This window comes from Rhamphochromis sp. 'chilingali', assembly GCF_963969265.1.
Source record: "Rhamphochromis sp. 'chilingali' genome assembly, chromosome: 8".
Lineage (NCBI taxonomy): Eukaryota > Metazoa > Chordata > Actinopteri > Cichliformes > Cichlidae > Rhamphochromis > Rhamphochromis sp. 'chilingali'.
In genome coordinates, this window is record NC_137935.1 from 33,623,044 (window position 1) to 33,639,326 (window position 16,283).

The following is a 16,283-nucleotide window of genomic DNA, read 5'->3' on the forward strand; positions in this document are numbered from 1 at the left end:
TAAATCCTGCCTGTATTTTAAGCTCGGGAGAAAAGACAAGTCATTACAAGAAAACATAAAGTTTCAGAAAAGCCTGTTAAACCTCTTAGAGCAGGCGTGTGGTCTGAGCCTGTGGGAGAAGCACATCACTGAATCTGATAAACCAATTAGTGGAAAAGGGAAACTTGTGTTTTGAGACAAATGCTCACAGTTATGGCAGTTTACTGCAAAAAGCCACACAGTTTGACTCTTCAGACACTCCTTAGTAATAGCTCAGTAAGAATCCCCGTGACATGCTGATTTAACTTAAAACCTTCTATGAGCGCAGCCTTCGACCACTGAACTTCTGTTGTGCGGTTGTCAGCAACATGAAGATACAGCCCCATCAAAAGCCCTGCTATCATGGACATGCCATAAATCTTCCTCGTGCTTGCTATAAATACTTGATGATAACACCTGAACCAGCCCGGTATAAAGGTCGCACTAACTTTTAGCTACTGGTGAGCAACTAAAGACTACCGGGTCAGCCCCCTTTTGTAGTTAGCCCCGCCTCGCTTCGCACACCTGTGACGCACGGCGAGCCGCACCTGTCCGCCCTTCTACAACCTGCCCCCTGGGATGCGCCCCTGCTTGGGCTCATATCACTTTCCACTACTCCTCTTGTCCGGAACATCCTCATCATCTACTTCCTTTCCGTAGTTTGTGTGTGTGTGTCTGTGTGTGTGTGCGTCTTTGTGTGAGTGTGTATGTCGGTTCACCTGTCGCGCTGCATGGAGCTCCTGACTTACCTCCACGATTCAGAGCTCGTGGCCCGGTTCCAGCGGCGATGCGGACTCTTCCTCGTCGAAAGCGCGCATCTCAAGCCCGAGAGACCACGTGGGCAGCTGGTGAGGGACAGATTGGACCACCAGGACCGCAATTCCAACTATAAATACAAGGAGAATGGATACGCTTCACGTGTAAGGTTTCTCCTTTAGTTCAATCAAAGCAAAGTGTTCATTTTTATTTATTTATTTATTTCAGTCCTGCTGTGTGGCATTAAATTCTGTAGGATAAAGCACAGTTGGTGTCGAATCTCTGAGAATTCACTTTCGGGTTCATTAGATTTATTTGAGATTATGCAAAACAAGCTGTCTGGCTTTTCCCGTTTGACTGGCTGCTTCTGGCAGCCAGCAGATAGCCATGTGCACTATAACAAGTTGGGTCACACACTCACATGTAACAGTGGCCTTGTTGTTTTTCTAAGTAACGTCACTGAGTGAAGATGTAGTCAGGTTACATTCTGACTTAAGAATGAAAGATTTCTTGATAAACGGATCAGCACAAAGCGATATGGATGTTTTTAAAGGCTAAACCTCAGTAACTGCAGTATATCTCCTTCTATGAGACTTATATACCGACAGAAAAGGCTGTGATGTCCTCTGTGACTCTAGAGGACCTTTGCCAGGTTAATTTCCCCCCATTATGCCACAGTGATGTTGTAAGTGTGTCTTGGAAATGTTTATAACATAAAGTGGAAGTGCCGGGTTTGAAAGCAGTGGGGATTTACTAGGCAATGTGAGGTTTAATAGGAGAGTCTAAGCAGTTGCATTATGGGAGATGTTGGACCCATGAGATTAAAACTGCAATTTAGGTGTCTCTGTGAATCCACTGGTTTCATGATAGTCATGCTTGATTAAAGGAATCCTATAGGCTTCAAACTGCCTGCTTTTTAAATGAGGAAGCTTTAAAAGAAAAGTGATATGCCGCAAACAAAAGGTGTGTCTGGTCTGATCTGATCTGACAGACAGCCAGGCATTATCTGTAGGCAGCTTGTTCCATGATGTTTGCATTTCATGTGCAGGACTGTGGTAGGCCTCGTTACGAAGTGAGGAACTGGCCGTTGCACTTCCTCTTCTTGCTGTCGGCCAGCCTCGGGCATGAAATCTTCTACATCACCTGTCTGCCCAACATACATTGGAGCGTGGACCCTTTCCTGTGCCGCCGCCTTCTCAACATGTGGGCCGTAAGTCGCAGCTGGAGAGAGTGTGTCTTTGTGTGTGAGTGTGTGTGTATATGTCAGTCAGACTGCATTAGCGTGCACAAGCCTCCAGTCTGATGTCTTTTTCCTTCACAATGCCACATCTCTTCTCTCTGCTTCTCTGCCTTCTTCTCTCTTCACCTTTCAACCTCCTTTCATCCTTGCCCCCCCCCTCTCCAGTGACCTGTCTCTGACACCATCATGTACATATATCCCCAGGCCTTGGGGTGGGGGGCACAGGGGCCAGCCTGACCAGGACCCCTGACATGGTGAAAGGCCACACATGAGGACACATCAGTGGGAAAGTACTGTTAGGAGCTCCCCTTCAGATGTGTATTCTGGCAGAATCGAGCGCATGATGACCCTGAAAACATGTCAAACCCCAGAAGGAGTCTAGATGTAGACACACACAGACGGCCTCACTCTTTGCAGTGTGTGTGATGGGCAGTGTGTTTTCATGCCCTTTGTGTCCCTGCCCCGAATGCTGGGTGGATGCCCTGTATCTGAACTCCGTGTTTTTTGGGGGCGGGGTGGAATAGATATCATTCTTCTGGAATCCTGGCTGCACCATGCCCCTGTGTGAACTTTCAAACACACGCATAAACAGCTACACACACACTCGCAGTCCCCATCTCACTTGCTAAACACACTCATTGCCCTCCCTCTAGTTAGACATTACCAGCGTTGCTGTGTGCTCTCCTCCCCCTGCTCTACCAGCAGAGTGTTTTATTGGCCTCGTCGGTGCATTTGAGTGTTCTCTCTCTCTGGACCTACCATTTGGTCTGTCAGCCCTCGGGGCGTGTCAACCCGCACCTCTAACTTCTCAAAGCGCCCCGCCATTGTGTTGGTGGAGTTATCTGAGGTTAATGCAGGGCTTTGCACCCCCCGTCCTCTCTTCTGTCGCGCACATAAACAGCAAATCTTCGCGCTGGCAGCACGGATGCCACATGCACCCTTGTGTCCTTCACTGCTCGCTCTTGGCTTTACTTAAACAATGACTTTGGTTGACTTAGAAAACAGTTACTGTGCCTCACCATATGGTCATGAATTACACAGGTGTCATTGTAACATAGCGTTATGCAAATCACATGTGCTGTTTAGAATATCAAAAATTTCAGGTTTACATCCGCACAATTGCATGGTTTTTGTTTTTTTAACCACATGAGGTGTTCTAATATGATGTTCCTACATAGTGATAAAAAGTAATTTTATTCCCAGAAAAAGCCACTTCTAACGAAATGTTAGAACAAACCATTTGATACAAATAAGATTATTCTCAAATGGAAAAGTAAAGGCCCGCTCAGCAAAGACAATTCTATAGAAACTTACAAAGGAGCGCCAGAGGATCGTACTCTAAATCATAAAAGTTAAAAGAACTGCTTAAAACTGTGCCCAGAAGAATAACAGTTTCCACTTCCTTATTAAAGCTATTGCAGTAAATTGCAGAAACCATGCTGTGGGGACCTGGCATATTGGCTCCACAGCCATATTATGGAGGAACGTGACTCCCAGAATGCCCATTGTACAAACCCAGCCCCTATTATTTGTAGTTAAGGAGTCATGAAGTCAGGAAAAAAAAAACGTTTCAAGGCTTTATTGTAAAAGGAATCATGTGATGTTCAATCTGAACACAAAGGTTTTTTTTATCCTGGACTCTACTAGAGGAGCAAAGTGATCTAAGTAATAGGTGGGTGGGGACTTTGTTTGTGATGACCATTTTATATGACATCATGTAGAGCCAACACTATATAAAAACTGTCAGACTCCGAGCAGTCAGAGCTGGATCAGAGAGATTATTTGTACATACACTGACCTTTGAAACTTTGGTCATGTTTAATAGTGGCAGCCACTATGAGAGAAAATAAAATAAAGAATGATAGGTACACTTTAAAAAGACAAAATAATAACGTAAATTCAAACATAAAATTATCCAAAAAGTTATTATTATAGGAAAAAGGCACCGCACAGTGTTTTAATGATTCTGCATGTTATCTGAACATTATGTTGGTGTATAAGCTCAGTTTTAAGGAAATCCATGATAGAACCTCTTGAAGCTGTGATATCTGTGGTTATATTCACTGATACTTCACTTTGTTGTGTGTATTCATTAACAGGGTTAGGGTCCTACCATGATTTATCACAATAATTCTGATGACACATGTATTTTACAGCACCTTGGAGGTCATATATTAGAAAAATATATGAGCTAGCCACCCAGTTTTGAGCTAAGCTAAGCTAAGCCCGCTTAGCATGTCACCATGAACTAACATTCTTGTGTTTTTGACTTATAAACAGTAGCCTGTGGGACCTCCTCCACACACACACACACACACACACACACTCATTTTCATATCTTAGTGAGGACATCTAATTGACATAATGCTTCTCCTAGCCGCTTACACTAACCCTAACAATCAAAAATGAATGCCTAACCCAAACCCTTAGGCTAAATCTAACCATAGCCTAATTGTAACAATAACACTAAACCACATTTTGAGCCTCAAAAATACCTTTAAACTTGTGGGGATGGGCATTTTGTCCCCATAAGTGACTGTTGGTCCCCACAAGTCTAGTGACATGTCAATTTTCTGTCCTCACAAAGATGTCTAAACAAGTACTCACACCGACACATACATATGCACGCACGCTTGCACAGAGTCTCATCTACATGTTGACAGATCAAAGTCCAAAGCTGCTCTGGCCTCGATCAATATACTTATTCACAGGATCACTCAGAGCATGTGTGAGCTATCTTTAACTCTTCCCCTAATGTGGCCAGACTGTCCCTGGGTCAACCCGTTTGATGTGACCGTTACGATGAGACACTGGGGTGACAGCTTCACTGGAGGCAGCTGAATGTGATGTTTGTGTGGATGGTGAGTTCAGAGCGTGGTGGAGGGGTATCATATCATGCAAGCACTTGAACTGGTATGCAGATCCATTGTGTGAAGGCAGACGGTGGGGGTGCACACTAGTATGGATTATTGCTTGAATACACAGTTGTGACGTACGAAAGGGGTCGGGTTTGCCATTGTCTGACCTCAGTTTATTGTTCACCTCCTGGAGCCAATTATTCTGTCTGTCTCAGTTTGTGTGGGTACAGTCAGTGTAGACGCAAATATTGCAATAACACACTTCATATTCAGTCATGACCAGAGGGTAGGGATAGGGAGAGAAGGGACAGTGTAGTTTTGGATGAGGAAAACAAAGAGGTTTGGGAGCTCTGGTTTACCACCAGAGCTCACAGTGAGAGATACTGTCCATATCCAATGCAATTCTCCATTGCAGAAGTGCCTTAAATCTTTCTTCTGGCCTTTAAGGGGTTGTGGCATGAATAAGACACGGCGGGACCACGGAGCGACGTTCAGAGCCAACTTTATTTGATTCACGTCACACCACACCACCACCAACCCCTGAGTCCCCGTGTTTTAACACGGCGGGCGTGATTGCGGATGCCGTGCAGGTGCGTCCGCACGGCCCCGCAGACCACGCCCCACCACATACCCCCATCGCCCGATTGAGGCCGGGGAGCAATCTGGCCGAACCTACTCCCCTCCCCCCCCCCCCCAAACTGGGGCGAGACTCGGCCCAAAACATCGGCGCCCCAGCCCAAGCGACGGGGAAGCGTCCATTCTGGTGGCCGCCCGCGCATCCAGCGGCAACGGCGAAGTTGGTCCGGAGGTCGGCCGCGTAGCAAGCGGACACGGCCCCACAGGCATGGCCGTGAGCTCCTGTACCCAGGCGGCTGGGCAGACGTCAGGCGCGCAGAATCGACTGGTGGCAGCGAGGCTGGACTAGCCAGCCCGCCGACCCCCAGCTTAGCGGGGCTGTCCCGCTCCTCTGCCTCCAACTCCGGCTGCGCAGGCTGCCCTGGAGCAGGGACCTCCGTCTCCTCGCACAGCTGCTCCGCCACCGCCTCCGCCACTCCCGTTTGGAGCGGCTCCCCGCACTGCGCCTCCGCCTCCAGCAGGCACAGCCCCTCGTCCACCTCTGGGTGGAGCGACTCCTCTTCCTCCGGCAGGTGTAGACCCTCGCCCGCCTCGTCCTCCGCCTCCGATTGGAGCGGCTCCTCCACCGCTCCCGGCAGGAGCAGCCCTTCACCCGGCTGCTCCTCCTCCTCCGGCAGGCTCGGACCCCCGCGTGACTCGTCCACCACCTCCGGCTGCCGAGGTGCCCCACACGGCTCCTCCACCGCTTCACTGTCCTCGGGACACACTTGTGGGGGTGGCGCCCAGGCCCAGAGCAGCGCTGCCAGCTCTGCCATCTTCCCCAGGTGGCGTTCGCTCTCCTTCCGCAGCTCTTCCTGTTGGCGACGCACCTCCGCCGCCTGCTTCCGCTGGGTGGCCGCTATTTCGGCCGCCCTCTCGGCCAGCTCTTTCCTTTCCTGGCTCTGGTAGGTACCCGCCATGCTGCCTCCTGGGTTTCGGCACCAATGTGGCATGAATAAGACACGGCGGGACCACGGAGCGACGTTCAGAGCCAACTTTATTTGATTCACGTCACACCACACCACCACCAACCCCTGAGTCCCCGTGTTTTAACACGGCGGGCGTGATTGCGGATGCCGTGCAGGTGCGTCCGCACGGCCCCGCAGACCACGCCCCACCACAGGGGTTTATATAAAAGTCTAGGAAAAAAGGTCTCTATTAATCACTTGATTTGTGATGTCAGTACACACTTACCTAATTCCCCAGTGCCAATTTCTAGGAACTGGTTGGTTTGGCAGTTAAGTACAATGTGTACCTTAAAGGCGGAATTTCTTCGTTTCTGGTTTCCATTTGCCTTTCCCAAGTTTCACTGCCACTCAAAATTAGTTAGTGAGTGTTTGCAGACACATTGACTATGGGTGACTGCTAGAATGTTTTAGTGACCAGCACTATCTTTGCAACCAATTTTACCTAGCAACAGCCCCCAGCAACCACTGCGCAACTGGTTGCAGAATAAGACTGGATGTTCCCAGAGGGGTCCCAAACTGGCCTCTAGGCCTAATAGGTTTGTTCTTTATTCACTACTTTTCGCTAAGTCAAACTTAACACTATGTTATATATGTGTGTATATATATATATATATATATATATATATATATATATATATATATACAGTCTAGGAATGGCACAAAGGGTCACAACAGCGGGCAGCTCACATATTTGATTTTATTGGATTTGGGCACCAAATGTCCTCCATGATTCAACCCAGAGGGATTTGTGTCTCCTCCAAAGATCAACCTGGGGATCTTTTACTTAGCTGAACATGTTACTCAAACCACACTAGCTTTACATGTATAGTTATCCTCACACAAATTAGCAATGTTTGTTTCATAACATTGCATTAAATGAATTGGCGATTTTTAAACATATTCACAAGCTCATTTGTGCTTTTAGGTATTTTTTTAAAGTCTGAGTAATTATTTCTTCCAGTCTTAAACCTCAATTAAATCTACTGGTTCAGATTTGTGCCTAAAAGACAGAAATGACAGTATCAATCGTCTCATCTAACTCTCGGTTAAAGTGTGCATGTGTTAATTCTAGTCTGTGTAGCAATGATGAACCAGACAATGATGGGCTATCTCTGTAGGAAAGACTCTTTCTATCCCACCTATGAACACAGCAACCCTCAAGAAGAGGTTTTATCAGTCCGAGCTCTGACTTCAGCCTCATCCAGCATATTAATTTATATTGTTTGAGACGGATGTTCAGTGTCCTCACACAATTGGTCCTATCATTTTTCTCAATGTCTATCTGCATCCGTTTCTCTAAATAGTTGCTGCACTAACAGCGGGTCAGAAGATGTCCTCTTATATCATTTGCCATGGTAACAAGCGTTTCCTGATTACAGTGTCAGTGGAGACGGTAATAACAACCTCTCTATTCTCTCCCTTAAACACACACATTAGTATCCTATCTCTCTCTCCATGAACTAGCCTCCCTGCTTCTTGCCAAGACAGCCATTCATTAAATATACAAGGCAGAGCTTTAAATAAACCCGGAGCTGGAGCAGGCTGCCCCATCGAGGGCCACTGGGGATCTCATGAAAAAGAATAGGCAGCACATTTGGCAGGATACACACATCGGTACAGCTAGCGTGCACACCTTGCGCCGACTGTGTCATTGTGTCAGAACCCCTCTGTCTCACTATACCAGCTGGAGACGCTGCATCAGCAAACTCCACTTTCTTCAGTCGTCTGTTCCTTGTAGTAGATTTTGTTACCATACTACTGCAGCATCTGCACTTTATACAAGTGTGAGTCTCTGCTCTTGGGCAGTTTTTCTTTTTTGAGTGGGGACGATGATTACTTATTTATGAGATTGTGTGATTAGCTTTAAAGTGGGATCCTTGCTTCCTCTTTGCATTATTTTATCATCTAATTTTTGCTTTTGTGGCCAGCATACTTTACTACACTCCTGCAGCATTTCTTATTGCTTTATTGTAATAATACGCCATAGTGGAAGGGATGGCAGATATATACCATTTGAAGCTAACAACACGGTACCATAATGCACTACTAAAGCTGTGCTTTTCTATCGTTTGCAGTTAGTGATGTACGTCGGCCAGGTGATGAAGGACGTCCTGAAGCTGCCTCGCCCTTTCTCTCCCCCTGTTGTCAAGCTGGAGACACGTGTAGACGCAGAATACGGACTGCCCTCCACCCACGCTATGGCAGCAACTGCCATCTCCTTCACACTTTTACTAAGCGCCACCTCCAGAATACAGGTGAGCATTTAGGAGAAACATGAAACACAGCAAGCAAGCTTAATGATATCTGTTCCAAACTGGCTCAGATTCACTTTCCGGAGTTTTCAACATCATCCCAGAATTTCCACCAGTAAATGAAGCTGGCTTACATCCAAAATGAGTCACAGCAACAGTAAGGAAAAAGCTATCAACCAGAAAATTTCACCCTCGTTATCACACTATGAGCACTATGGGGACCATAATTACAAAATAATATCATGTTCTGTTCAATAAGTGTTCAAACCTGCAATTACGCCGTGTTTTTACATAGACTTGTATACAACAGGTCTTCATTTTGCAACCACACCAGTTGTACCCTCCTTGCACATTACACTTCAGCCATGTCCATCTGGAACTTCATTACAGTGTCTGTCTGTATAAAACTGAAGTACGTCACATACAATTTGTTGGGTTTTCATGACACTGCAGCTTTAAGGGGAATATATCAAAATCTGCTGGATGGATTGCCATAAAATTTGCTACCTAAAATTACACTATTTAGACAAAAGGATTGAACTACTACACATTACACCTACAGGAGCTGCTCGGTCATAGATATCCATGCCATGAAGCTCCCAGCACACAGTTTTTGTGCTGGTATTAACAGTAGAGGAGGTTTGGAGCTCTGAAGTTGCAGTTATCCTGCTAGCAGTTGATTGAGGAATATCTAGGAGAGCAGAAATTTCACAAACTGACTTGTTTTAATGCTGGTATCCTATTACAGTTCATGCTTGAATTGAATTCATGCGTGAATTTTTTTCACAAATGTGTCAGTGAGACTAAACACCTGAATTCAGAGATAAGACTTTAGCCACTACAGTGTATGTCTGTGATAAACTGTAACTTAAACTTCGATATTTCCATCACTGGTTTTATTTAACCACTTGCCTGTTTTTATAATTTGGCTTCAGTGAGAGCTGTAGATAGGTCACTTAGGATCAGTAAAAATTGACATTAAATTGCCATTTTTAAAAAAAGAAATTCCACTGTAAGAATGTCAGGTGACTAGTGGACATATTTATAAACTCCGAATATTCAAACTGTTAGCATAATAATGTCAGCATTAAGTTCAGTGTGGCTTAACATTAGGAATATAAACAAATCATAATCAGCTTCATGGCTGACATGATGTGGACTTTTTCTAAATATTTCTTCTAGTTCAGTTCAATTCAATTTTATTTATATACCAAACAAATTATAACAACAGTTGCCTCAGGTGCTTTATATTATAAGACACAGATAAGACCCAAACAATCAGAGGATTAAGCAAGCATTTGGCGACAGTGGAAAGAAAAAAAACCTCTCTTTTAATGGGAAGAAACTTCCAGCCGAACGATGGGAGAGGCGGCCATCTGTGACAGGTGGGATTGAGGGGAGGGAGGCAGGATAAAACATATGATGTGGTAGAGAGCCAGAGATTAGTAATAACTAAAGATTAAGAATGATGTGGCAATTGATACCGAGTGATGTGTAAACACGTAGAAAGGGAAAAAGGTGAGTGAAGAAGAAACACTCAGTGGATCGTGGTAAGCCCCCAGCAACCTAGGCGTATTGCAGTATAATTAAGGGAGGATTCAGGGTCACCTGATCCAGCTCTAAATATATGCTTTATTAAAAAGGACATCTTTAAGCTGAATCTTAAAAGTAAAGAGCTTGTCTGTCTCTAGAATGCAAACTGGGAGCTGGTTCCACAGAAGTGGAGCCGAAAAGCTGAAGGCTTTGCCTCCCGTTCTACTTTTAAATATCCTGGGCACCACAAATAAACCTGCAGTCTAAGCACGAAGTGTTCTAATGGAGTGATACAGGACTATGAGGTCTGTGTGGCCTGATTATTCAAGGCCTTGTACATGTGGACTTATGAGAAAGAGGAAAATGAAACAGCATTTTACTATGATATTCTACACTTACTCTGCAATGCTGAAAAGCCTGACAAATATCAACTTAAATAACTTCAGGCTCTAACATTTATCTCTTTTCTTAAATGTTTATCAAGCTTGGGGTCACAGGCTACGCCCCTGACAGGGCATCCCAGGGCTAACACAATAAGATGATCAGGATATAACATCAATCAGACATTTTCCATGTGGTTCTACAAACTGTTTCTTGATTTGCTACTGAAATAATATTACTGAAACTGAATAGCCATGGTTCATTACCATTGCCTACCAGAGATGATGTAATTCAGCTGCTATCAGAGCTGGGAAGTGTTGGCTAAGTGGATGTTGAACTGTAATTCAGACACTAGGTTTCTAATTAGATGTGCTATTAAACTGCCATTGGATTTTATGGACCGCAGTAAGATTGGGTGTTGAGTTATCCCAGCTAAATGATCATTTTCTCTCAGATCCAAGTGTCGTCACTGGGATCCTGAGGATGGCGGTTTGGGATGAAGGGAGTGGCCCAGCTGTCCATCACAGAGTCGTGCCTGAGCTGTTGGACAATGGGTGGGGAAGGGCGGGGCCAGCAGTCACCATCAGTCACCATCAGCCACACCCGTCGAGCTGCTGTTTGGTCTTCTGATGGACTCCGCTGAGTCAATGACTGTCAGTCCACGTCTCCACCTCCCTCCTCCTCCTGACTCTTCCTCTCTTTATCTTTCCCACTCCTCTGTCGAGTCAATAAAGCAATCAGGGGCTCAATCATAGACTATCTTAGTCAAGCAGTGTGTTTGACTGAGGAGCTGAATGAATGCTAAACCCTTCAGTTTAGTAGTTTACAGTCTCCGGAGCTGTCAGACTGATTTGTGGTTGGATCGTTTAGGCTAGCTCTGTGTCACACTTTGTTGCAGTGGCTGTTCTCAGGGTCAGAGAAATCAGATCAGCACCCCAGGGACGTGCATGTACAGTAGAGCCCTTAAACGTGTCCCGAAATTCCTCAAGGAATCCCCTGAAAGAAAAGAGCATGTATCACTATAGATGAGTAGCAGGCTGTTTCAGAGGCCACTGAATAGCCACAAGGCCTTGGGGCAACTTCTCCCCAAGCAGGTCAGAGGTCACGACAGTCAATCACAGAGTGACTCTTTCCCCCCTCCTTTCTCTGACATCCTTTGTGGCCATTCATAAAAAAAACTCTCTTCATGAACTAGCAGTGAATAGGCTTCCAGCTGCAGAGGACAGGAACAGACACAGGAAAAAAGGCAGAGGGCAGGATAAGAGGGGGCTCGGGAGTGGAGGGAGGCCTCTCTTCTCACTGTTATTGAAATGGACGAAGGAAACAAAACCTGCCACTATAGGTAAAAGATGGAGAGACAGTAGAGCAGGGTTGTCAAACATAAGGCCTGGGGGTCAGAATCGGCCTGGCAAAGACTCCAATTCGGCCCACTGGATGGCTTTGAAGAAGGATGGAGATTTTGGACTTTAAACTGTACTCTCATAAGTGCCACAGCTTTTTCTACTGATAAAGACCTCCTCTATGCCCATTTACACTACACCAAAGTAATTTTAAGCTCAAACAGTCGTTCTGAGAGGCCTTCATTTTCTACACCAGGATTTCGTTATCATGTGTAAAAAGTGATAAGTGCTGTTGGAATTGCACTTCTTTTTCTTGTATTAAAATATCTCAAGAATTAATTGTGCAGTAAAAACTTCTTTTCATTGACAGACAGGGAAGCTTTGCCCATCCAGCCCACTGAAGATTAAAGTGAGCTGTATGTGGCCCAGAATGTAAAATGAGTTTGACATCCCTGCTGTAGAGGAATAAAGGAGCAGCGACAGGCAGTACATCAACTAGGCAGGCTATATAACTGGCAGAGACGAGCTAAACGCCCAAATGAGGAGCATTGATGAATGGATGATTTGAAGGCAAAGTGGAAAGAAAAAAAAGCACCAAATAAAAACAATTCTTGGGTTTTTATCTTGAAAGATGACTGCACAAGGAAGAATTGCAGACATGCCTGAGCCTGCTGATGGATTTAATCTTTTATCATGTAATCATGTGCGTGTGCTTTTTGCTCGACGGTCGCCGTGATGTCTGCTGATAACGTGGGTATTTTTGTGCCTCAGTTCCAGTTCGGGGTGGGCCTGACCATCGCAGTGACACTGGCGACCTTGGTGTCTCTGAGCCGCCTCTACACTGGCATGCACTCGGTTTTGGTGAGCTATTCTCTCAACTCGCACACACACACATGCACACATAGTACAGTATAAAACATTAAAGCTCAACATGGGATTCATTATTCATTGTGTCTGGTTAAGTTGTCTATCTGAGGCTTTGATCCAAGACTCAAAATTCAGCAGGCACTTCATGCTGCCTTCGTTTAAATGGGAAGCATCAGCACTTATGACTCATGCAGTTATTTTTTTTATCACGTTTATTAAGACCATAGCCATTTAAAATGTGGGATTACGGGAAATATGCTCATCTGCTTTCTTGCTTGCGAGAAAATTCCCAAAACATCTGACCCTAATATCCAGTCACGCTGAGACTGAATGGTAGTTGACGTCTTTTATGGTTTCGAGTGGCGTATGTCACGCTGGTCAGCCACACAGAGGCCACACTATTCAGATTTGTGCACAGCACCATAGTAAAATTTGATCTTTATTTACAGTGGAGTACAAGAAGGTTAAACTACCCATCGTCCACTGTTACAACACCATACCTCCTCATAAATGCACCTTGTAAATCATAAATAATATATACGCCTGGTCAGTTTTTATATGATCTAACTTATGCCTGCAATCCATAAATCTTTAATAATTCCTTTGCAACTCTTTGCAGGGTATAGCACACACTTTCTGCCCAAACACATCTCATTCCAGACATTCCTGAATGAAAAAGCATCGGTGTGCACACAGTCAGATTTACTCTGAATCAGACCTGTCTCCACAATTCTGTCCTCTGAAACATCACAGAGGACACAAACAGAGGTTTACTTGCTTAGGTTGTAAGAAGTGTACATAAAGTCTTGAATGAGAGGTTATGAATGAGACTCATAGCCCATAGCAGAACAAATCACAGGATTCAACAAATATTAACACACACGAGAGGACAAAAGGTGCCTTCATTTGATATTAAAGTCTATTATTAATTACCAGGTCAGATCAGGAGGAACTGGTGTATTACAGTGTGTATTTTTCTCCACCTCAGACAGACGAGTTGTTATACAGGAGCTTTCCTCAGACTGAGACCTGGACTCCTTTAAAGCTGTCAGACATGTTGATTTTAGTGTTGGTAAAAGTCTGTGTTCACTAAAGTTTGGATTTTCCTGTCATTTTTCTGCATAAATTCAAAGTAAATATTGTTATATTGTATCCCTGTAGTGCACGTGAATGGCTACAGTAAATCAACATAAACAGATTTTTATCCAAAATGACCAAAACCGGCCTGTAGTGGTACATTGTTAAGTCCTGTTGTGTTCCTGTTTGAAACACATCAGGAGAGCTAACTGAGCGCTAACAATGGGTCAAATTTTCAGAGTAGACACAAAGGTGATAAGTCTTCTTATCTGAGTTTTGTCAAGATAAAAAATACCTGTACCTTTCTGTTTTATTCCTGATGCATTCGTTGTACAACGCCAAAACTTTAAAAAAAAATTGGTGGAACACTGTGTAAAATGTAAATACAAACATGCAATGATTTACAGACCTCATGAACTCATATTTCCTTCACAAGAGAACGCAAAAAGCATTTCAAATGTTTAAACTGAGGAAAATGTGAAAAATAGTGGTTCACTTTGAATTTAATGGCACCAAGACATCTCAAGTTAGGGCAGGGACTGTGTTCGCATAGTGCAACAGTCCTGGGTTGCATTTCTCATTTCATATGGATTGATGCCAAATGTTACAGGCAAGTCAATTATGCACACACACTCTAAAACAAAGCCATGCTGTTATAATAGATGCAGCATATGATTTATCATTGTCTTGCTGAAATATGCAAGACCCTTTCTGAAAAAACCATTGTCTGGATGGGAGGATGCGCTGCTCTAAAACCTACATTTACCTTTGAAGACTGATGGTGCCTTTCCAGACGTGCAAGCTGCCACTTCTGTAGGCAGTAATGCACATCCATCCGATCAGAGCTTTTTAACTGAGTGCTGATAACGAGCCAGATGATCCTGTGTTTTCCAAAAAAGAATATCACATTTCAATTTCTCTGACCACAGAGCAGTTTTCCTCTTTGCCTCAATCTATTTTAAATAATGTTTTCATCCAGAGAAGACTTGTTGTATTCCAGAGCGCATGCATTGATTTCTATGACAGAATCTTGACTGTTTTTAGTGCAGTGCTGTGTGAGGATGATGCATGCCTGATGAAAACAGGCAGCCAATATTGATTTTCCACCTTGTCCCTTGCACAGAGATTTCTCCAGAATTTTTTGATAATTTTATGACTGTAAATGATGAGATATTTAAAGTCTGATGAACAGTATTCTGAAATTTGCAGTTTTCTGTAGATTGGTGAAACTCTGTCTCTCTAAGCCGCTCTTCTTATAACCAATCACGTTACTGAGCAGTTTCCAAGTAACCTAATTAGTTGCAAGCTGTTTCATTTTATCCCCAATTCAACATGAGCTAGTATTTTCTTGAAATAGTGAAATGTCACAGTTCAAACATTTGATATGTTTCCTATGGTCTTTTGTGAATAAAATGCGGGTAGATGAGATATGCAGATGCATTGCAGCATCCCTTTTTTTTTTTTTTAGGAATTTGGTTTATAAGTGATTCTTCTTTTTCTGCCTCCAGGATGTTATCTGTGGGATCTTGATCTCTGCCGTGCTGTTAGGGGGCACCTATCCCTACTGGGAAACAATGGACCACTTCCAGCTCAACAACCCCATCTCCCCCATTGTAGTGCTGGTACTGTTCTACTTCCTCTGCTACATATACCCAGAGCTGGACCATTACAGCACCACACGGGGGGATACGACCACCATTCTGGGAACGTGTGCCGGGGCCTCAGCGGGGTACTGGGTGAATCAGCAGCTGGGGCAGACGTTTGAGCCTGAGGGCATGTTGCCTGTACCTTTGCCCACACTGACAGCGAGCGCACTAGCGTTAGGCACTGGCCGCTTCTTGGTGGGGGCTGTAATACTGCTGGCAACTCGGCAGATAGTGAAAACGATGAGCCTGCACATGTTGTATTCATGGTACAAAGTACCGAAAAGTGACAACAATGCCAGGAGGAGGAAAGAGATTGAAGTGCCTTCTAAGTTTGCCACATATACATCTGTTGGGCTGGTTAATTCTATACTGGCCAACAGAATTTTCCTTTTTTTGGGACTGTTATGACCTGACTGATCAATATGATCTGAACAAAACCGAACCTCATATTTATCTCAGTGTTCTTAAAATGATCATTTTTTTGTAATACGTTGCAAGATTTTCAGAAAAAGTTCTCAGAGGGAATGATTCACAACTGTGTACTTGTGACTGACCTGTAACTGAGTTGAAAGAAAATAAAACATTTTGCTTAAATAAAATTTCGTGTTTAAAAGCTTTGTTTCACATGCTGAACACGTCGTTTCCATTTCAGAGCACACAGGTCCAAGTTTCTTGTTACTTTTGCAATTGGGAGAACCACACCTTAAACCTGATTTGCTCATACCAAATCCA

The 16,283-nt window shown here is 44.3% G+C and overlaps 1 protein-coding gene across 1 annotated transcript; it reads left to right on the forward strand.

Annotated features, from left to right (window-relative positions):
- Positions 1-561: 561 nt before the first annotated feature.
- sgpp2 (sphingosine-1-phosphate phosphatase 2) lies at positions 562-16,134 on the forward strand. The gene is made up of 5 exons (XM_080889283.1): positions 562-938; positions 1,823-1,984; positions 8,531-8,710; positions 12,733-12,822; positions 15,414-16,134. The coding sequence occupies exons 1-5, from the start codon at positions 726-728 to the stop codon at positions 15,957-15,959; spliced, it is 1,191 nt and encodes a 396-aa protein (XP_080745409.1). The 5' UTR covers positions 562-725; the 3' UTR covers positions 15,960-16,134.
- The last annotated feature ends 149 nt before the right edge of the window (positions 16,135-16,283 follow it).

Coding starts and splice junctions, on each gene's coding strand:
- sgpp2 (XM_080889283.1), top strand. CDS start 726: ATGTCGGTTCACCTGTCGCGCTGCATGGAGCTCCTGACTTACCTCCAC. Junction 1,985..8,530: donor GCCTTCTCAACATGTGGGCC/GTAAGTCGCAGC, acceptor TATCGTTTGCAG/TTAGTGATGTACGTCGGCCA. Junction 8,711..12,732: donor GCGCCACCTCCAGAATACAG/GTGAGCATTTAG, acceptor TTTGTGCCTCAG/TTCCAGTTCGGGGTGGGCCT.